This window comes from Saccoglossus kowalevskii, chromosome 11 (genome assembly GCF_978046115.1).
Source record: "Saccoglossus kowalevskii chromosome 11, keSacKowa6.1, whole genome shotgun sequence".
NCBI lineage: Eukaryota > Metazoa > Hemichordata > Enteropneusta > Harrimaniidae > Saccoglossus > Saccoglossus kowalevskii.
The window spans coordinates 28,467,865-28,487,523 of record NC_140651.1 but is presented as its reverse complement, the minus strand read 5'-3'; the positions used below and the strand labels follow the sequence as shown (position 1 = coordinate 28,487,523).

The window sequence follows — 19,659 nt, the reverse complement described above, 5'->3', positions numbered from 1 at the left end:
CACACATACACGTTTCCAATTGTGTACTTCACACATATTAACTATACAGCGGAAACAAGACCAACATTTAAAAGCACCACACAAACAAACTTGAATTAAATTAGCAGTGTATCAGGTGTGGTTAACAACCTGTTAAAAAGCTATCATTTCTGAAAATCATTTCTTGTACACCACAGGCAATTGTAAGTAATGATTTCATCAATTTATATCACATAACAATATTATTGACTGTTGACAAAATGATCTCTAAACAATACGTTTTTCAGTGAAATGTCTTAGCCAGCCCTGGAGTAAATAATGATACATAATAGTTAGTATAGAGAACATTTTGTTCCATTAATAATGGGTAGCATACTTTCAATGTGGTACTGCAAATTCTCCTATTATTTGTCACAATAATTTAGGCATCAGGGAAAAATGAAATGCCTCTTAAAACGAGCATAATAACCAGCTGAAAAAACTAGTCAACAAAATTGGTATTTCCACATAATAACAATGAATACTCAGTGATTTCAATGTAATATGTATTGGTTTTAATTTTGTTGGTAACAAAAATTATACATGTACATCAAGTTTCTAATAAAGCAACACAAATGCACTAGCCTTGCTTAGATTACGGGTAGCACAAACCAGTCATTCTGTGTTTCACAAGTGAATAACTTAATTGTTTTCAAGGTGTTGCAATTCATTGTTAATTATTACTCAGTTGTGATTACAATAATGTACAATCAATTTGTTAGATTGTTATGAATTACAAATAAAATTAAACTATAGCTTATTTAAATATGGTAATGAGGGTCACTGAATGGCGAACAAAACACAGAAGCAATTTACCGATGTTGTAGTACAATCTTTGGGCATTGATTTTAGAGATAAAACGGCATAATCTTTTTTTAATCAAGAAATTAGTAGTTTTTCGAAATATAAACTGAGCATTGAAAAATAATAAACAGAGTTTACTCATTCACGCTATTCACAATAAACATTGTACTCTTGAATAGGCATCAATGACTACAGAAAAACAAACATGCTTGAATTTTGGCAACAGGAAAGACTGAAATGTTACGATAATACACATACCCGGTAATATAATGTAGTGACAGTTTGAGGGCAAAATAAAAATATCTGGTCTTAACACATTGATTCTCACAACTAAAACACAATTTTGATCTGAGTGAATAAACATCAGTGCTGGCAGTAATCATGTACTTAAGATTCAGCCCAGACATGCATTTTCATTAATTGCACGATGGAAAAAGAAGATCTGCATAGTAACTGCTTTTCTTTGTGTACTCCTTGAACTCAATCTCTGATAAGGAACCTGTAGGCAATTGAGAAAAAATAAAACAAAATTATTACCAGCATAACCAATAGCATGCTCATCTGAAACCTTGCTCATAGACAAGATTTCAGCAGGTTGGCAGACTTTTGGCAAAAATTAAACTGTTCGTAAAAGTCAATCATGCAAAAATACTTTACTTTTCCCTGCAGTTCTACAGCACTGCTTATAGAATATTTGGTCACGGTTCGATGAAAATAATGCTATTTTTTTAATTTGCTATGAAATATATTTAAACTTCAACTTGTTTTATCATGAGTGAATGTTTTATAACACAAAATCTGTTTTGTAAAAACGTAGATTCGTCATGATTTTTTAGGCAGGAGTTGGGCTGCCATGGTGATCTTTAACCTTGCGTTTTCCTGGGTCTGGTGTACACAATAGTAGCGCAGAATTGCCATAATGATAGATCACACAACACTGTCACATAGACCCTAAAATGTGCGGACTGTGGCAAAATGCACCATATATCAACAGTTATATATGAAAATCACAAGAGACAAGAGTGCCATTCAATGAGAGGAATCTGACACAAAAATATATACAACAAGCAGTCTGTCGGCTGATATAGCTTCACTATATAGTTATACAGTTGAACGTTTTTTTTACCGAAATTGACAAAAATATTCATTAAAACTAGAAAATTTTACCTACTGTCCCCAAATAAACAAATCCATCAAAGGTCCACCCAATTGAGCTGGCCTTTTTAAAGAAGAAGTCAAATTTTTTTTTACCAAACATATTCATCAAAATTAGAGATTTGAAGATATCTTTACATAATGAACAAATTGGAGAGAGATCCACCCAGAGTACATATATACAATGTATCAAGTATCAAAGCAGGCAGACTTGCTGTTTTCAGGAAGAAGTCCAAAATGTAAAGTTGACATTGACGGCCATAGAACAATCAGTGATGTGAACATTTTTGCTCGGATGACGAAGTCGCCAACATACCTAAATATACATCTTTAGCTTTCTACACTATTTTACTAATCATTAGACCTTTAAAAACAATGGTACATGTAATTTAAATCCTTGATAAAACTTACTTTTTATTTCACCTTGTTGTTCAGATTTTTGTTCCAGCTCATTCTTGTTTTCCTCTAGGTATTTCAGCTATTAAAAATGAAAAGAAAATTACCATTACATGTACATGTAACAGAGGTAGCAATAATACAAAAACAGCATGCATTTTTAATTTTGCAGTTTGGTTTCTACAGTTGGCCGATACAACATCACATTTTTTACACACGCATCATACATTTTTGTACTAGTACACGAAGAGTATATACATATAAATAAATTGTATTAAGATTATTTTATTATTTACAAAGCACCCCCACTGCAAAAAACAAATATTTACATGACAAGACTAGATGAAAATTGATGTTATGTAAAAAGTTCCCAGGAGACAATCCAAAATTCAACCTTCCCTTAATCTATCAGTATTATGTTGACCAGAAAATTCTTGAATTACAGTGACCAAACTATTTGGAGTACAAAGGTTGTGATGTGCTGTGTATACATCAAGGATATAGACAACTTGTTGCATGGTTCTACCTGCCATGTTTATGTCTTTTACGTGGGGGGTAACGCATCACAACATCAAATCAGAATGTGATTCACTATGATGGATATTCCATTTCTTGGGATAAATCGTATGTTTTGTGGTATCATTAGGTTCAAATAACCTTGATACAGAAACTGTGAAGCAAGGAAATCGACACAGCTGATGAAGTAAATAAGGCAGTGCTTTGCCACTTGTCATCCAAACCAGTGAAACTTCCCCATAGTTTGTACACCAACCAGAATGATGTAGAGTTGTTTTGTGATTGTTGATTACTTTATTTCTTGCCTTTGTGCCCTCTCGCATGACATAGACAATATAGTGCAGTATCCATCTTGCCCAGTACTTGTTCAAATTTATATGTTCACCAAGTTCTGACAGAAGACTGCGATTGTGGCTTAACGCATTGCCTGCTGAAAGCAACGACAGAAATGACTGAAAAAAAAAACTGCATCAGCACTCCATGTGATAAGGTGAGGGTTACCTTTGATTACGAATCACAGCATCTATGATTGAACTACGGAGTCCAGATTTTTGCCAAGCATCAGTGGACAGCCTCGATTTGTGACAGTTTAATGGCACAGAGGTAAAGTTTGTTGGTATACATTCCTTCATGATTCTGACTGTACTGTACTGTTCCTGAGTAAATCGACGAACTGTTTTTGCCACACCATTATTTATGGCATATTTGGTAATATTCACTCATGTCTCATCACCGTAATTGTTGCACCACTCACACTTTCGTTTCTGATCACAACTCCTATTGATGGTTATATTGACGTGTACGCTTAAGTCAGGAGCTATGTTGTGCATTTGCATGTTTTCAGCATCATCTAGTCTAGTAGACAAGGATGAAAAGGCATCATTGGTCTTTTATTCAACCACTGGAGCAATGCAAGGAACCTATTTCCATAGAATGAGTCACATGACCAAGCTCAGGAAAGCTGGTGATTATAAAAATTTTTTTCTTTGATTTTTCAGCAAACTATTAAAACGTTGGATTTCAATTGATAGCTTTATCATTTTGAAAATTAAGTGACAGTTTTCTTATTGTCCAATACGTGTACTGAAAGTTGAAAGTAGTCGCTATGCAGGAGGTCAACACGGTGTTGTACTGATGGAATACAGCTATCATGATTTCTCTAAATTGCACACATCACAGAATCTCTTAATCACAAAATAAAACACACTGACACAATATTTAATGATACAAAATTATCAGCTAACAAGTTATTAATTAAATGCATTCATACTGTAACATCTCATATATGCACGTTTTTTTCATATAATTTTGTTTTATACAAAAATATTTTTGTTTTATACAGAGTGGTTTTTGTCACATCTAAACGATATTTCCAAGGTACATGGAGATAAAACAATGTCTGTTTTAGAATGCATTGCCAGCATTTCTTGCCAGAATTTTGCATTAATTTACATCAGACAATAGAAAACATTAAGTATAAGGAACGCTGTCAAATTTAGACCACAATCCCTCCTCCAACCATTACTTTGTTAATTTAGAACCAAATTTTTATTCTTCACAACAATGATTTTTTTCACAAAATCTTTCACCTACACCCCTGACCCACCAACACTTAAAGTGGAAATCCCCTTAGGCATTTTATATGCATTAATAAAAAACTGGAAATGTTTACCTCATCATCGTGTGATCCCCCAACACATGGAAGACTCCTACTACTGTCTAAATAGTCATAGTAATCATAAAAACCCAAATTTTCAGGACCAGACCTGAAATACTTCACTACATCCTTGCTCACCCAGTGCAGAATAGCGTCATCAGCTTGGTAAACATTGCCATTGTCATCCAACAAGACAAAGTACTCAGAGTCAATCATGTGAAGATATCCCAGCATATGAAGTGGTTTGCCAACGTACACTTTTTCAAAGTCCCACGCTATTGTTTCTAATGCATCTGGAAGTCCCGTGTGTACAAACAGTGTGTTTCCACCAACACATATGGTTTTACCAGTATATTTCTCAATGACCTCATCAACAGCTGTTGGTGACGGGGCAGTTTTTAACTTATTACTGAATTCATCAGCAAGGCTTTCTATCGACAATCTCTCGAGAGGCTGATATATATAAAGTGGTTCATGCGAAGTAGTTTCAGGCAGGTCACTGGTAACAGCCTCATCAGGAGTCTCTTCTTTTTTTATCAATCTCTCACCATACTTATCGGAGGTATCACAAGTTTCTTCAACGCTGTCAGTGCAGAGGTCATCAGACGATAAATTACTTAATTTCTCCATTGCAGCACTTGGGACCTAAAACTGTAAATAGATAGCAATCAGTGATAGAAAATTGACCGATTATGGAGTTCCATGTCCCAAGTAATCAAATTTTCCAAGAACTGTTGGTTTTGTGAAAAACTACATGTATAGACCCGCCATAATGAAAATAAATCTCCCACATGCTCAAATGCATTTTATATCAAGCAGAAGTTTTATTTTTTTTTGGCTGCGGTAAATGCTTTTCTTATTTTTTTTAATTTGATGTATACCGGTATCAACGGCGTTGATTCCCAATCTCTGGTTAGCTATATATAGTACCAATTTTATGCGATTCTGATTCAGAACTAGTTCAAATTTTGAAGATTGCTTGCACAAAAAAAAATAGTTGACTGTACACCCCTAGCAATGCAGTCAATTGTGATCACCATGTAAGTGCTAATTTGCATCATTATTTACATAAATTTGCATACAGCATTCACGCCTACTGTAAAATGACTAATTTTCAATGGATTTAAATTTTGCTGATTTACCATTTCAGGCATAATCATTGGTTTTATCATTCACGGTTTTTTAATTTAGATAATGTGTTCTATGCTCAATTTTACATATTCACTGAGTTTTAATTAAGCACATTTTACAGTTGACGAAATAAGCAAAATTAAAACTCGGTAAATAATTAATCTTTTTACAGTATATATTTCCAAAAATGCTTCATGTCACATACCTATTCATTTTTTTCAATATTCTTTTTTTTTATTTAATTGAAACACATTTACAAATAATCTCTAGAAATACCAACAAATAAATATTATAATCTGCATTCATGGAAATCAATATTTTGAGCAATGCGTGGTTAGAACTTGTTGATTTATACGTTCTCAAATGCAACTGATTTATGAGCAAAGTTTCGTAAAATCATGATTTCTATCATTTTGACATGGAGTTGGACATGTTATCTGGGGGGGGGGGGCTACTTGCATAGAAGTGCTATACGGGTATGTGCAGCCAGACTGGGGTGTCATTTCATGTTATTTTGTTTAGAAGTGGAAGGTCATTTATCAATGTTTTGGTTTAGAAGTGTGTAGCATTTATTTACATTTTCACAGGTCCTTATACTGTGGAATACTTTATTTTCGCTGGAATTAATTTTCGCTGAAAAGGCTTTTTGGGCGTTTTGCTTGGAATTTATTTTCACTGATTTTTCATGAGTTTAATGTGAAATATAGGGAAAAAAGTATATTCACTGGATTTTATTTTCACGGAATCGTCCCTTCAGCGAAAATAGCGAAAATAAATTCCAAGCGAAAATAAAGTATTCTACAGTATTCAAAGTCGGGCTGAATAAAATGCATCACTCGGATGTGCTAACTGGTTGCAAAGGTTGTGAGCTGTAAACACTTGTGTTTAGAAGTGGGTATGTAAATGGAAGAAAAAATGGTTTAGAACCGAGTATGGTTACGACAGGTGGGCTCAATACCCTTACCCACTTAATGTATAAGTAGCGACCCCCCCACCCCCCCGATGTTATCACCTGTCTGTGGCATAATGATGCCACTCTTATCAACCAGCACTACGGAGACGCGATAGTACAGTATTTTCAGGGCACAGCTAGGTCACAGAACGTTGTATGTTGCTTGGACAGTACCACTGTATCATATTATAGTACACTAGTGGTCTGAAAGTACATGTATTTATGTGTGATCTATTACGAAACGACGACGAGTAGCCGGTGAAAACAGCTAAAGTCGAGAAAACTTTAAGGTGATCCCGAGAAACCAAATTTATATATGTTGCACAGATATAACAATCTGTACTGTAATTCGCCAAAGACACAAATGGAGCTACCATCCCTACATCGAATGACTAGGTACGTCATATGAAAATTTGTGCTTACAACTGGTTTTTAATCCGTGTCGAAAACGTGCACAGAATGGTCGTTTTGTGCACGTTTTCGACACGGCTTATCAGCTACCTCAAGTGCCAAATCCATGAAATAAACAACCAATGTCAATAGAGTAGCCTAGGTGTTAAAAATGGATTAAGTACTGGCAAACCAACTTCTGCATATGTATGTTACTAAACGCTTGCTTTTTAGCTGATTTAGTCATCATTTTTGAATTCAGAAGCCCGCAAAACCTAATATTACATGTGAGTACGAAACAAATCCGTCGAGATGTCACGTTTTCCCGTAAAAGGGATGCTGGATTAGTTCCTTCCATGGTACTACCAACTCTAACCATGTCCCTATTTGGTGACGCATGTAAAGCTATAAATGGGCATCAATACTCATTTCGCCCAATATTTCGCTTAATAATTTCCGACCGGAAACACGACCATGTTTTTATCCCTTTTTTTTTCTCACTCGCTTATTAAAAACACTGACCGCTTGTTCAAACACTGAACACTGGCACATGAGTTGTCGAAATGGTTGTTTTAGTGCTAAAGTTTGAGGATTCAATGAGTATTAACCATTATTTAATTTCGAACGACACTTCCAAACCATCATACTTTGTTTCGTTCGCGAACGTACAGCGGGAATGTGTTCCGTTTGAATCCAGGGCTGCTATATCCTTTCAACAACATGATTATCGAGACAATTACGTGATACAGGCAATGCTAACTCCTTAGGGCAGAGAGCAGATACACCAGGAACATATTGATGCCACGGCCATGTATTTAAAATGCGAGCATGCAGACGGGCGATATTTCTGGGTTCGCGCGCTCAAAAAAATAAGCGAAAATTATTCAACAGGCGGTTGCAAAAGCGATTAAAAATGATAATCGAAAAGCAGAAGCGAGCAGGAGGTTGGGTGAAATTAGTGCTGTACATTCAGGTCCTTTGTAAAAATACGATCGGCCAAGATCTATATCATTCTGAGGCACGCTAGAGACAGACAAAATGCAGTTTTAAATATTGACACCGTTCGTATTTTTTAAATGAGTCAAAAAATAAATAAATTGTATGCTGCTTAAGCGATGATGGATTGAAACAGACTCGTTTTGCAAGTTTTAACGGCTACGTTCTGCTGAAGATATAAGACTTCACTTTCGGAGTTATTACTGAAGATAATGTACAACAGCAAAAAACAACAACATTTGGTTATGTGAAATAGAGCATTCATGTAGGTCCAATCAGTACTGTTGTATCGTCTATTTCGTCAACCGAACGTTACTACCCGGACCTGCTCGTCGATTATTATTGCAAATGTCATTTTTTTCCAGAATCAATTGGGTATAAGTACGTTATTTTAGAATGATTTTCATTTGGTTTCACCAAAGACAATTGTCTTTGGTTTCACGTGATAGTTAATCTGATTTATCATATAGCATTACAAACAGGAAGTCCTCGGCATGGGTCAAAGTACTAGTATACCCCAGACCACTCGTTTTGATGAATATAACATGTACGGAAACATTACTGCCGTCTGAAACTAACTTTTAATTTTATTCAATTAAACAGGAACATATCAATTAAAAGTCATATTTTTTACTAGTGAACCACGTTCACGAGAACATCTGATAACTATTGTGTGTTCGGAAGATGCGCATTGCGGAAAGATACTTGTAGTTTGATACGAAATTAGTGACATCGCATGGAAGTAAATATGACGTTATTGTTTACTTGCTCATCATAATATTCCAGCCCTGCTTACGTTGGGCATACGGCGTTTGACATTGGTGTTACTATATGTACTATACTGTCTATGGTTAAACAGGGCCCAAATTGATAGGGAGTAAAACACGGAAGTGGAAGAGCTGTCCATGCATTGACCAATCACACAAGAGCTCACAAACACCAACGAAATATTTGTTGTTGTACTTAACAAAGGGGTTTGGCACTAAAAACAGTGGAATGTTTATAGGCTTAACGTTGGATTTAGATCGTGTTATAATCCAAATCCCCCACTAAGACTTGTAAGCACCAATTTTCATATGGTCAGTAAAAATGGCGTACTGAGTTAACAATTACGATGAAGTACCAGCTCCCAAAAAACATTAAGAGAGGTCTTTCCGACTATTTTTGTATTTAAAAATGATAGATAACAGTTAATGACATCGAAATATAGCAGTATTACAGTAAATGTGTAAGTATTTTGGACCAGGACAGCAATTTTGTAAACAATTTGTTGATCATTTTGGTTAATTTGCAAGCTGCGTTGCAGCTTTGGCTTTCGACAACACCTATACTTGTCGTAAATACTTACCTTATGCAGAAAACAGCATAGTTATAGTCTAGTCAGCACAATGTCATGTGATTGTGAGTACAGACTGTCCTTTTTGGAAAAAAGGGGGAAAATCCGGTGAGTTTGTACTCGAATGCGAATGCGCTAACTCACAAGTCAACGATTCTTAGCAACGCTTGACATGCGCAGTGCCTCATATACGCAGGACATGTCCATTCAGACAGTAGGGGTGGGTCCCCTGTTATCATGAAACATTGTATTTTTCATTGTTATTTGTTCCAAATTAATTGTGTGCAATGCATTCGATGCGGAATTTAAGTTTATTTTTCCAAAAAAGAAAAAGAAAAAAAAGTGATTGAAGTGACTTCATGTAACAGAAAGGTCGTGAATAGATTGGCCAGCTTTTCCGTACTCCAGCTTGTTCAAGTTGAATTTGCTAAATTTACGCACGTTTTTGATTTTTAGTTATGGTCACAAAATTACGGTCACGTCTATGAAATAGAAAAGTTTTACCTACTAAATCTAAGAAACTAGAAGGCACAACACAATTCTTAGATATTTTTTTTTTTCAGGAAAACGAAATGGGCAGATGACTTTTCTGAGTAAACCATTATATGAGCACATTGTTAGCTCCATGATCACAAGGTCGATCCAAAAGAGGCGATTGACTCATATTTTCACAAAAATGTGCACGGTTAGACCATATTTTTTATTCGACTGTCATTATCCATGTAAAGTTCATTGTTATACATTGACTCAAATGCGTGCAGACCAAACACAATCTTTTCACCAAATTCCACGCGTGTCGATCTAGCACCTGACCAAACAGCGTGGCGGTCACTCATCTCATTTTTTTTCGCAAGCCGGAGTATTTTCTCCCGTGGAAGACTTCGTTTCAGAAGCCGACACTAGAGGGCGTAGTCCCGACCGGGACTCTGACAAGCTGGCTGTTGTTGCCGAGCACAAGTAAATGTTCGGACGGAAAGTGTGCATAAATAGTCTTTCTGTAGTATTTGACAAGTCAAAAACGGAATGCAAATGTATTTAGAGCAGAAAATATGCGTATATTGTCGGAAAACGTTCGATTGTTCATTGGGTGATCCTGGAGACTGATAAAAAGAGCTCCATAGGCGAATAACTCTTCACCGAATAACCGTTGTATCCCAGTATGTTCCAACTCTCCACGCACCCGTGTGTGTACAGGCACGTTTTTCAAATGTTACAAAATAATCGTCGTTCATATCAAACAAAGTGTGTTATGTGTTCGACTCGTCTAGGCTGTTCTTCGAAATGTGAGGAAAATAAAAACTAGTCGTAGGCTGGTTGGCGATCCGTTCCGCTCAAAAACAAACAAACAAACAACATGTTTATATCTAAAACCGGTGCCTGTATACGAAGTATGCGAATATTATTCAGTCTTCAAAAGTCCTTCACTTTATTACTATCCCATATAATTATTATTTCCGACCGTTTTGCTTTTGTATTTCTAAATTCTTTGATAGAACGCAACATTTACAGTTTATTCAAAGATTAAAGTTGCGTTAGGATAACGTTTATACAGTCTGTGTAACATAGTCGGTGTCGGTGAACAAAATAAAAAGCATGATCATTTGAACACTGCTATTACAAGACTGATAGGAGATGACAAATATTACAATTTTTTCCCCTATTTTACCACTCAACTAGAGTGAAGGTGTGACCTGCCTGCCTGCCAAGTTTGAGCGAAATCGGCCAAGCCAAAAAAATCACATGAAGTATTAATACATGAAGAAAAAGATAATCACAGACACACACCAGGTTTAAACTTTTTCTTCCGATCGAAAAATCGAAGCGAAGGGGGTGTATCGTGAGCGCAGAGTAAAAGTTGTTTTTTTGCCTCGCACCAGGGTTGAGGGTTAAATCTGCCGACTAAAAGGTATAACTAAGAGGGGTCTCTCAAAACGTGGAGTCAAAACGTGGGATAGTATGTGTATTACTGGATTTTAGATTTGTTATGCCCTTTCCAAGACAAATACACACTTTTATTAAAATCATTTTGTAAGTGTAAATTGAAATAACCAAAACATTTCAAACACAATGCCATCCAATGGGTGTTCACATACTAGCATTATAATCAGTTAATAAATAAACTTAATTTGCATTCCAGTGACGTCATTGCAATATTAATCTTAATTTTACTTAATTTTGTCAAAAATAAAACACTTCTCCCCGTGTATTCTGTAACGCGCATGCTCACTCACTTTGGACCGATTGACCCCGTACTATATATCTGTCACTTCCGTGTTGTGCTGATTTGGTTCTATACACGTTGAACAAATCTTTGTCAATGACGTTTATACTAAACGATTGATGACATGTTTACATTTTTTATGTGGAGCACATTTTGAGAATCAGACGATCAAAATCCGTTTAAGCAAATAACGAAGCAACATCCATGTATATTATCACAGTCCCTCTATCCCTCTATAGAGGCAATGCGTTAATATATACCATTATGACTTGGATACACATAGTATAAGAATGTTCTTTGACGAATATTAAAAACTTATGCACGTCCTCACAGCAAATAGCAATTTCTACGTGATCCTTGCTTTATTTCTTCACAATCATCCGTCCTCAGATCTATACCTCTATTTTTTAATAAATAAATCTCAACATATACATACAGATAAATGACACACATTAGTGTTTATACTTTAGGTTTTATTTCGTTTCAAAACATTTAAATGTTTGTCACTGAAACATAGTATGTTAGTTATACTTTTGGGCAAATCCAAAGAAAGGTAAAAAAAAATATTTACAATTTAGAAAAAAATTCTCATGATGTTCTCAAAGTAAAATAATAAACCGATATTTTCTTTATCAATATACAAGTTTGAAATAGATTGCCTGAAAAATAAAACATGATTAGGTTAATGGTTATTGGTGGTACAACATCATAGGCCGGTAAGGAATTAGTCATATTCAAGACACAACAAGACTTTCAATGCCAAAATTTAGATGCATTTATTTTCACGCCATGTGTTATCGATGCCATTGTTAGTTTTAAAATTCATAAGACGCAATTTTTGGTCACCATTGTAATGGAAATCTTGTACATTTGGACGTCTGTCAAACAATTTTAGACGGCGACAGTATTTAGTGAAATTACATGACATAGGCATAACTATCATAATCCGTGTAAATTCCCGCGCATGCCATGTGTTTAAAGACCGTTTTTTTGTATCCATGGATAGGGCGGAACTTAGTATTCTAATTTGGCAGAATATTCTAGTTGACCAACTGTCAATCATTCAATATCCACAGTAACTTAAAGCGCGGTGGTCGTCGCGCAGCGCGTGTTTGAATTTCATGTAAATAAACATTGTATTTTACACGCGTTGTATACGTCGCTATGAGTCCCATATCGAAAAGGACGCGGTGCGACGACTGCCGCCCTTTAAACTCTGATCATGGTCATTTTCGTAACTCGGTGTTCGTAAGTCGAACAATTCAGCATCTCTTTCTGGACATGTGTTATTGTTTATTATAATTACAATTTAAATTAACTTATTAAATCAATCTTTTTAGTTTAATTTTATAGTTTAATCCCAGGTCTTTAAATAACGCCCATTGGGGATGGGTTTGATCTAACATGTACACGATGCTGACCGACGGCATTATTGGCATTAATCAAAGCACATTCACATTTAGGTGGGTTTTCACTGCTTCCAACATTAGTTGAAAAATTGCTCCTTTTTATAAGATAATCACAACAAATAATATTTGTTTGTCTTTATGCACGAAAATGTGTTGAAAAGTAGTAAGACACGTGACCGAATGCAATCACATCTATGATCTATCCGACGTAAACACACGATTTTGTTGAAATATAAACAAACATGGGGAAAATAACACATCTAATTGTACTTTGTATTCGCGTTGGTGGTTATGGACGGCTAGATGTGTAATAGAATTTTGTGTACAGTTAAATTTATTTTATAGTACTGTAAAATGACTAATTTTCACTGGGTTTAAATTTCACTGATTTACCATTTCAGGCATATTCAGTGGGTTTTAAATTCACGGTTTTGGCATTTAGATAATGTGTTCTATGCTAAATTTTACATATTCACTGTGTTATAATTTAGCGCATTTTTCCAGTCAGCGAAATAAGCTAAACTAAAACCCAGTGAATAATTACCCCCTTTACAGTATTCTATTTGACGCCATCAACGGCGGTAACAATACAATCTGGGTAATCATTTTTAATTGACCCCGTGGTCTCGCGAGAATTGCATTATCAGTTGATGTTTTCTATTTTACATTTTTAACCGATCAACTTTGCTCATCTTCATCTTTGGAATCTTGAACTGCAAGTGAAAGGGAACGTATATATTTAAAATAATAGAATCATGTGACAGATAAAATAAACTCAATACAAGATTAAACTTTCATTAAAACTGCCATTATTAAAGACGCAATATTAGTTTTATATTTCGTTGTGTAGCATGAAATGTACCTATACTGATCTACTTGATGACGTGCAATTAGTGATTCTGCGACACGCTTATCGAAATACCTGAAACGTAAAAACAGTTAAATTCATTTTCACATACGCGCTTGAAACATGATAAAGTTCTACACATGGAATTCAATAGCAAACAAGAAGTCGACAGAAAACTGTGGCGATGCATTATTTATACAATCAGAGAGTATGTCAGTGTGTTATCAGCAATAACCCAAATAATTAGGATTATGTAACATCATTTATCGATGGTGCTGTCTTCAAATGCAATGTCAATATTTATCTCAGATTTTTCATGGCAATGAAATATTGGTCCACGCGTACATGTAACACCAGCAATAAAACAGTTCATTGGTCGGCTGCCATTTTGTTTTTACCCATGATGCAATGGGAGGTAAAACACTTTTTAGCCTGTTTTCGGCGTATCACACATATTTACTTAAGATGTGTGTAGGTTTTAAAAGAAAAAGCAAGTTTTTATGCTTTCTCTCCATAAATTAGACATAGTTCTATCACAATTCTGTCCAAACGTGCATAAAAGACATGTTGGAGACACATGTATCAGTATTTGGCTGTGTAATGCACATATAGACTAGAAAATAAAGAAATCTGAAGGTATTATAGCGGCACATAAATCAGAAATAAGGTACTCAATCGGTATTTTAAACAAGAAGTCAGGTGACTAATATAGCTCTATATATACTATATAAATTGCTCAATATCCCCAGAGCATCTATGTACAAATTTTAATTGAATTATGTTTGATGTTATGTTTGTTTAAAAAAAGTTTAAAATTTGTTGAATAATATGCATATATGGCAACAAAAAGTAATCAGCTTTGCATATTATCACAGAATATCTATGTACCTAGTTTCATTGAAGTCCGTACGATGGTTCTTGAGAAACAAGTAAAGAAATGCATAACATTGGTTAATTAGTATGCAAATTAGCTAATTATTATGCACTTATTCCAATCAAACTAATGATGTCTGCGCATTATTCAAGACCATCTATGTCACAAGGTTCATTGAAATGTGTTTGGTAGTTTTTGTGTGGCACAATGAAAACAGCAGCACAACAGCTTAACAGTGTTAAACGCTGTACCACGTATACTTTGACCTTCCGTTGCATCAAGGGTAAAAACGAGATGACAGACTAACAGTAAACTGGCTTATTTAACATAACTACAATCAGTAGTCGTGGTGACCATGTCCGTTCTATATGAACTACATAATATAGTATACTGTAGCAATGTGTATGAAAGTGGGTTCAATGTGTTCTGTTACAGACAATTCGGGAACAATCAAATGCATAACGGCCATGACACAAGCACCCGTATCGACAAATGTTTATAATACATTCGCAATACAATTTACAGTTCTTGCAATTCAAGCTTCTGTGTTGTCTGTTCAATATGACCTTTTAATGTGACCTTTTATTTCAAAATTATGTTCCACACCTTTTGCTCTCAAAGTTGTGTTTAATCTCCTTTTTAAGTAAAGTGTAATGTCTCCAGTGTGCATTTATCGCATTTATTTGACAACCAATGTGCCATATTTAAAGAGCGATTTTTTGTTTAACGGGAATAACTTGTGAATGTGGTAATCTATGTTTAATTGAAAACTGCCCTGTGGATTGGCATGACTCCTAAAGGTCATGCATTCTAGTCATAATATACAAATTAATAAAAAGATTATTATATTATACAATTCTAATAGTATAAATCAATTTTTCTCGTGTTAAATTGTTTTATAGCTTGATTTACAACTGATTTCATTTATGGGGATAGTTGATGTATGACCATGGTGTATGACTTTAAGAATTTATACCAGGGTGTATGAAGTTCAGGGGTCAAGCATACCAGGATGTATGACCTTCACGGGTCAAGCATACCAGGATGTATGACCTTCATGGGTCAAGCATGATTCCTATTGTGCTGTATAAACAAAAGATATGTTGCAATCAATAAGAACTCTTACTTTTCCACCATGTGGGAAAATTACTGTCCAGGTATTTAATGTTTAACATAATAATGAGTTTGCCCGAAAGATATAAACATAAAACACGACAAATGGAAATTCCAATTAGGTACTTTTATGGTATTTTATGGTATCGTATTCACCTGTGAGACACAGTCATGCGAATGCGTGTTCTGACACGTAAACACCTTTCAGTTCATGACATGACCCGGGGGCATGTTGAATATGTCTGGGTCACCCACCCACTTCTATTGTGGATACAATACAATGTCCACTGCTGTATGTGTTATATTTATATCACTAAGGGATGATTCACCAACCCTTAGATAAATAATGATAGAGGCCATAATGTTAACACATTGGATAGCATACATTTCTATGGCAACCAATGTGCTTACAGTATAATAAAATACACTGACAGTTTAAATGCATAATAACAATTCCACGTGTACCATAATGTACCATAATGTGCTTCTTCAACGTTCTGATCTTAACACACACCAATTCACAGGACTGTTATGTACTCAACTCGAGGCAGATGGCGTTATTCTAGAGTAAATAAGTTTCTGCATTGGTACATGTAATTGATTTCAATTCAAACACATGTTCCTATATTATTGCACGGCGAAATAAGAAGATTTGCATAGTAATCGCTTTTCTTGGTGTACTCCCTGAGTTCAGTCTCTGACATGGAACCTGCAAGCAGTCAAGAACAAATGAAACAATAACAGAATTATCCCTTCTATTCACATCTTTAATTCAACAAAAAACAGAAAGTGACTATGGACACCCTCCAGTTCAGCCATACAAAAATACAGGAGTGACATGAAGAATCTAGGCAAGGCCGAGTTACCAGAAACACTATATTTTTCAGTTTGGCCTTATCATACTTACTTTTTATCTCGCCGTATTGTTCAGATTTGTTCTCCAATAATTTCTTGTTTTCCTCCAAGTATTTTAGCTATTAAAAACAAAAAGAAGGTTATTTCTTCATTTATTCGGTTGATCAACAGCAATTAATTCCCCAATTACAGGTTCCGCAACAAACAAACAAACAAACAACCTAACCAGACGAACAACTAATACTACTTAAAATAGAACAACAATTACTTAATAAGACTATAATTCTATAAAAATAATTCAGCAATGTAGATTTTAATTTCCTAAAACTACTATATTTATCTGTATTAAAATCCTGTTTCGATATTTCATTAAACAATTACAACGCTCGTAGATGCAACCTTGCCAATCAAAACATTTTGTTGGGAATTCCAAATAATAGAACTGACTACGTATCAATGTAATATATAATGATTTTAATGAGTGAATACTAGTAAAATCCGCACAATGGTGTTTTAAAATATCAAGCATCCTCATCGCATTTTTTACAATGTGGAGAACATGAGCTGAACAGTTTAATAAAGTGAAGCCCACTCGACACCCAGATACTTTACTAATGTGACACGGTTAATTAGTACATACTGTATTGAATAATTTGAAAGAATTTTGCTAATATTACAAGTAAAAGGAATGACACAACACTTTTTAGTGTTAAGTTTAAGTTACCATTGTGTACATCAGGCAACAACACCATTTAAATCCCTTTGCAACAAAATATAATCTGAAAAAGAACCAACAGACTTATTGATAACAAGTATTAATAATAAAAAGTTAAAAATATTAATAACAAACTGGAAATGTTTACCTCATCATCGTGTGATCCCCCAACACATGGAAGACTCCTACTACTGTCTAAATAGTCATAGTAATCATAAAAACCCAAATTTTCAGGACCAGACCTGAAATACTTCACTACATCCTTGCTCACCCAGTGCAGAATAGCGTCATCAGCTTGGTAAACATTGCCATTGTCATCCAACAAGACAAAGTACTCAGAGTCAATCATGTGAAGATATCCCAGCATATGAAGTGGTTTGCCAACGTACACTTTTTCAAAGTCCCACGCTATTGTTTCTAATGCATCTGGAAGTCCCGTGTGTACAAACAGTGTGTTTCCACCAACACATATGGTTTTACCACTGTATTCCTCAATGACCTCATCGACAGCTGTTGGTGACGGAGCAGTTTTTAACTTATTACTGAATTTATCAGCAAGGCTTTCTATCGACAATCTCTCGAGAGGCTGACATATATAAAGTGGTCCATGCGAAGTAGTCTCCGTTACGCTATCAGTAGCGAGGCCACCTGACGGTAAATTACTTAATTTCGCCATATCGAAGCTAGTTATTAAGAGCAAAAAGCCGTTCTTTCACAGTTCTGAATTCTATCCGAAAATATAAATAAAAAAAAGTTAAAATCAAAAAGGACCACACAAAACTACTTCTCACGTTCAAATACGTTGATAACAGTCATTTAAACTTGGAGTGAGTGGCAGACAGTCGTCCCAAGATTATTCGCTTCAGACAATCAGATATCCAACGTCGATGGTTTTGTTGCAAAAATACATAGAATCCTGCAGGTACATTTAAATTTAAACTTCCCTTTATTCAATGCACAATCAGCTGCAATAAATAAACTAACCAACATTCTAATACAAATGTTAGTTATCGATGGTTGACAAAACACGAACTAGTGGTATTGAACTAATAGTGACTTGGTAAACTCAGAGTAGACCGGCCACGTCCTAGCAATTTGTTTGTTGACATGTGATATTTTTTATATCGAATCTGTAAATCTCTGGTTCTGACGAAAAATGATTATCAGAAAAACAATCCCAATTACCATAAAAAAAAACAATAAAATAGGTAGGTAGACGCTTGTTTGTATCAAAGACACACTTGGGCGCCTGTAGTGGTTCACCAAAGGTATATTATACATAAAATATCTAATCAGTCGGACTGTCGGAAATATTCAAAATCAAATATATCCTGTCTTTCCCAAAAATTACAAAATAAATAATTTAAGCAAAAAAGATACATTTTGTCTTGGCCAATTTACATAATATTCGGCGGATCAACGTATTATGAACACATTTCTACGCACTCCTTAGGTCAAAAGTTTCACTATTTTTTTTTAGAAAAATTCGTTCTCGGACAGACGACCTGTATAGACCGGGACTTGAAGCCCATTGTACGTCATATTGAAAACATTAAATCCATGGATCTCGTCAATTGTTAAAAGATTTACATCGCATAAATGTTTTGTTTGTTTGGGTGGGGTTACAATTTATTTCCAATTTTACGATTGTCAATGTAGCGTGTAACATGTTTAGGATTCTCTTTTGTGTTTGTACAGTAAATCTCCGGTCCAATACATTATCTGCGATTCCGAGTTCGATTCTGAAAAGTTGTTTAACATCTAACGATCACGAGAAAGATTGTAACATTTGCACAAGGAAAAAAGGGCGGATGTACGAGATTTTAAAATGTGGCTGAATCGCGAGACTTACTTACGAGACGCGAGACTTGACAGGCTTAACTGTATAACAGCTTTGAAGCATCGAACACAACACTGACGTGAAATATATCTGTAGTGAATACTGACGTCTTCTCCCAGTATTGCTATAATGTACTCTGTCAAACTATTCCGTTATTAATCCAAGGAAAATTGAGTCTTTTATAGAATCCACAAATGAGGAAATTCAATGAAAGCGTACTTACCGTACGTGTCAACAAAACTATTTTTGCCCAGGACATGCGCAGAGTATACAGACAGGGAACTTCCATTTAGATAGTACGGGTGGGTGAATTTGCAGAAAAATATCAATAAATAAAACAGGCAGACATTTACAATTTAACTGAATATATACAATTATTTTATCATTGCCATTCCACTAAATGACGCAAAGACGTGTGTTTTTACATTATAAGG

The 19,659-nt window shown here is 35.1% G+C and overlaps 2 protein-coding genes across 5 annotated transcripts; both read right to left on the bottom strand.

Moving 5' to 3' along the window:
* Window positions 1–510: 510 nt before the first annotated feature.
* Window positions 511–9,540, bottom strand: LOC144347771 (uncharacterized). The gene is made up of 4 exons (XM_085505093.1): window positions 9,364–9,540; window positions 4,562–5,197; window positions 2,389–2,455; window positions 511–1,321 (listed from the first exon to the last, which is right to left on the bottom strand). The coding sequence occupies exons 2-4, from the start codon at window positions 5,174–5,176 to the stop codon at window positions 1,239–1,241; spliced, it is 765 nt and encodes a 254-aa protein (XP_085361219.1). The 5' UTR covers window positions 5,177–5,197; window positions 9,364–9,540; the 3' UTR covers window positions 511–1,238.
* Window positions 9,541–12,024: 2,484 nt separating this feature from the next.
* On the bottom strand, window positions 12,025–19,494 carry LOC144347773 (uncharacterized). 4 transcript variants are annotated; one of them, XR_014930861.1, is made up of 5 exons: window positions 19,449–19,494; window positions 17,534–18,112; window positions 16,723–16,789; window positions 16,281–16,524; window positions 12,025–13,694 (listed from the first exon to the last, which is right to left on the bottom strand). XR_014930861.1 is itself a non-coding variant. In XM_078007444.2 (4 exons), exons 2-4 carry the CDS (start codon window positions 18,059–18,061, stop codon window positions 16,424–16,426), a joined length of 696 nt encoding a protein of 231 aa, XP_077863570.2. In that variant the 5' UTR covers window positions 18,062–18,112; window positions 19,449–19,494; the 3' UTR covers window positions 12,025–16,423. The 4 variants fall into 4 exon arrangements, 3 of the variants coding, with proteins under 3 accessions (XP_077863570.2, XP_077863571.2, XP_085361218.1); XM_078007444.2 differs by having other exon boundaries at window positions 12,025–16,524; XM_078007445.2 differs by lacking the exon at window positions 19,449–19,494 and adding an exon at window positions 19,238–19,408 and having other exon boundaries at window positions 12,025–16,524.
* Between the last annotated feature and the right edge of the window lie 165 nt (window positions 19,495–19,659).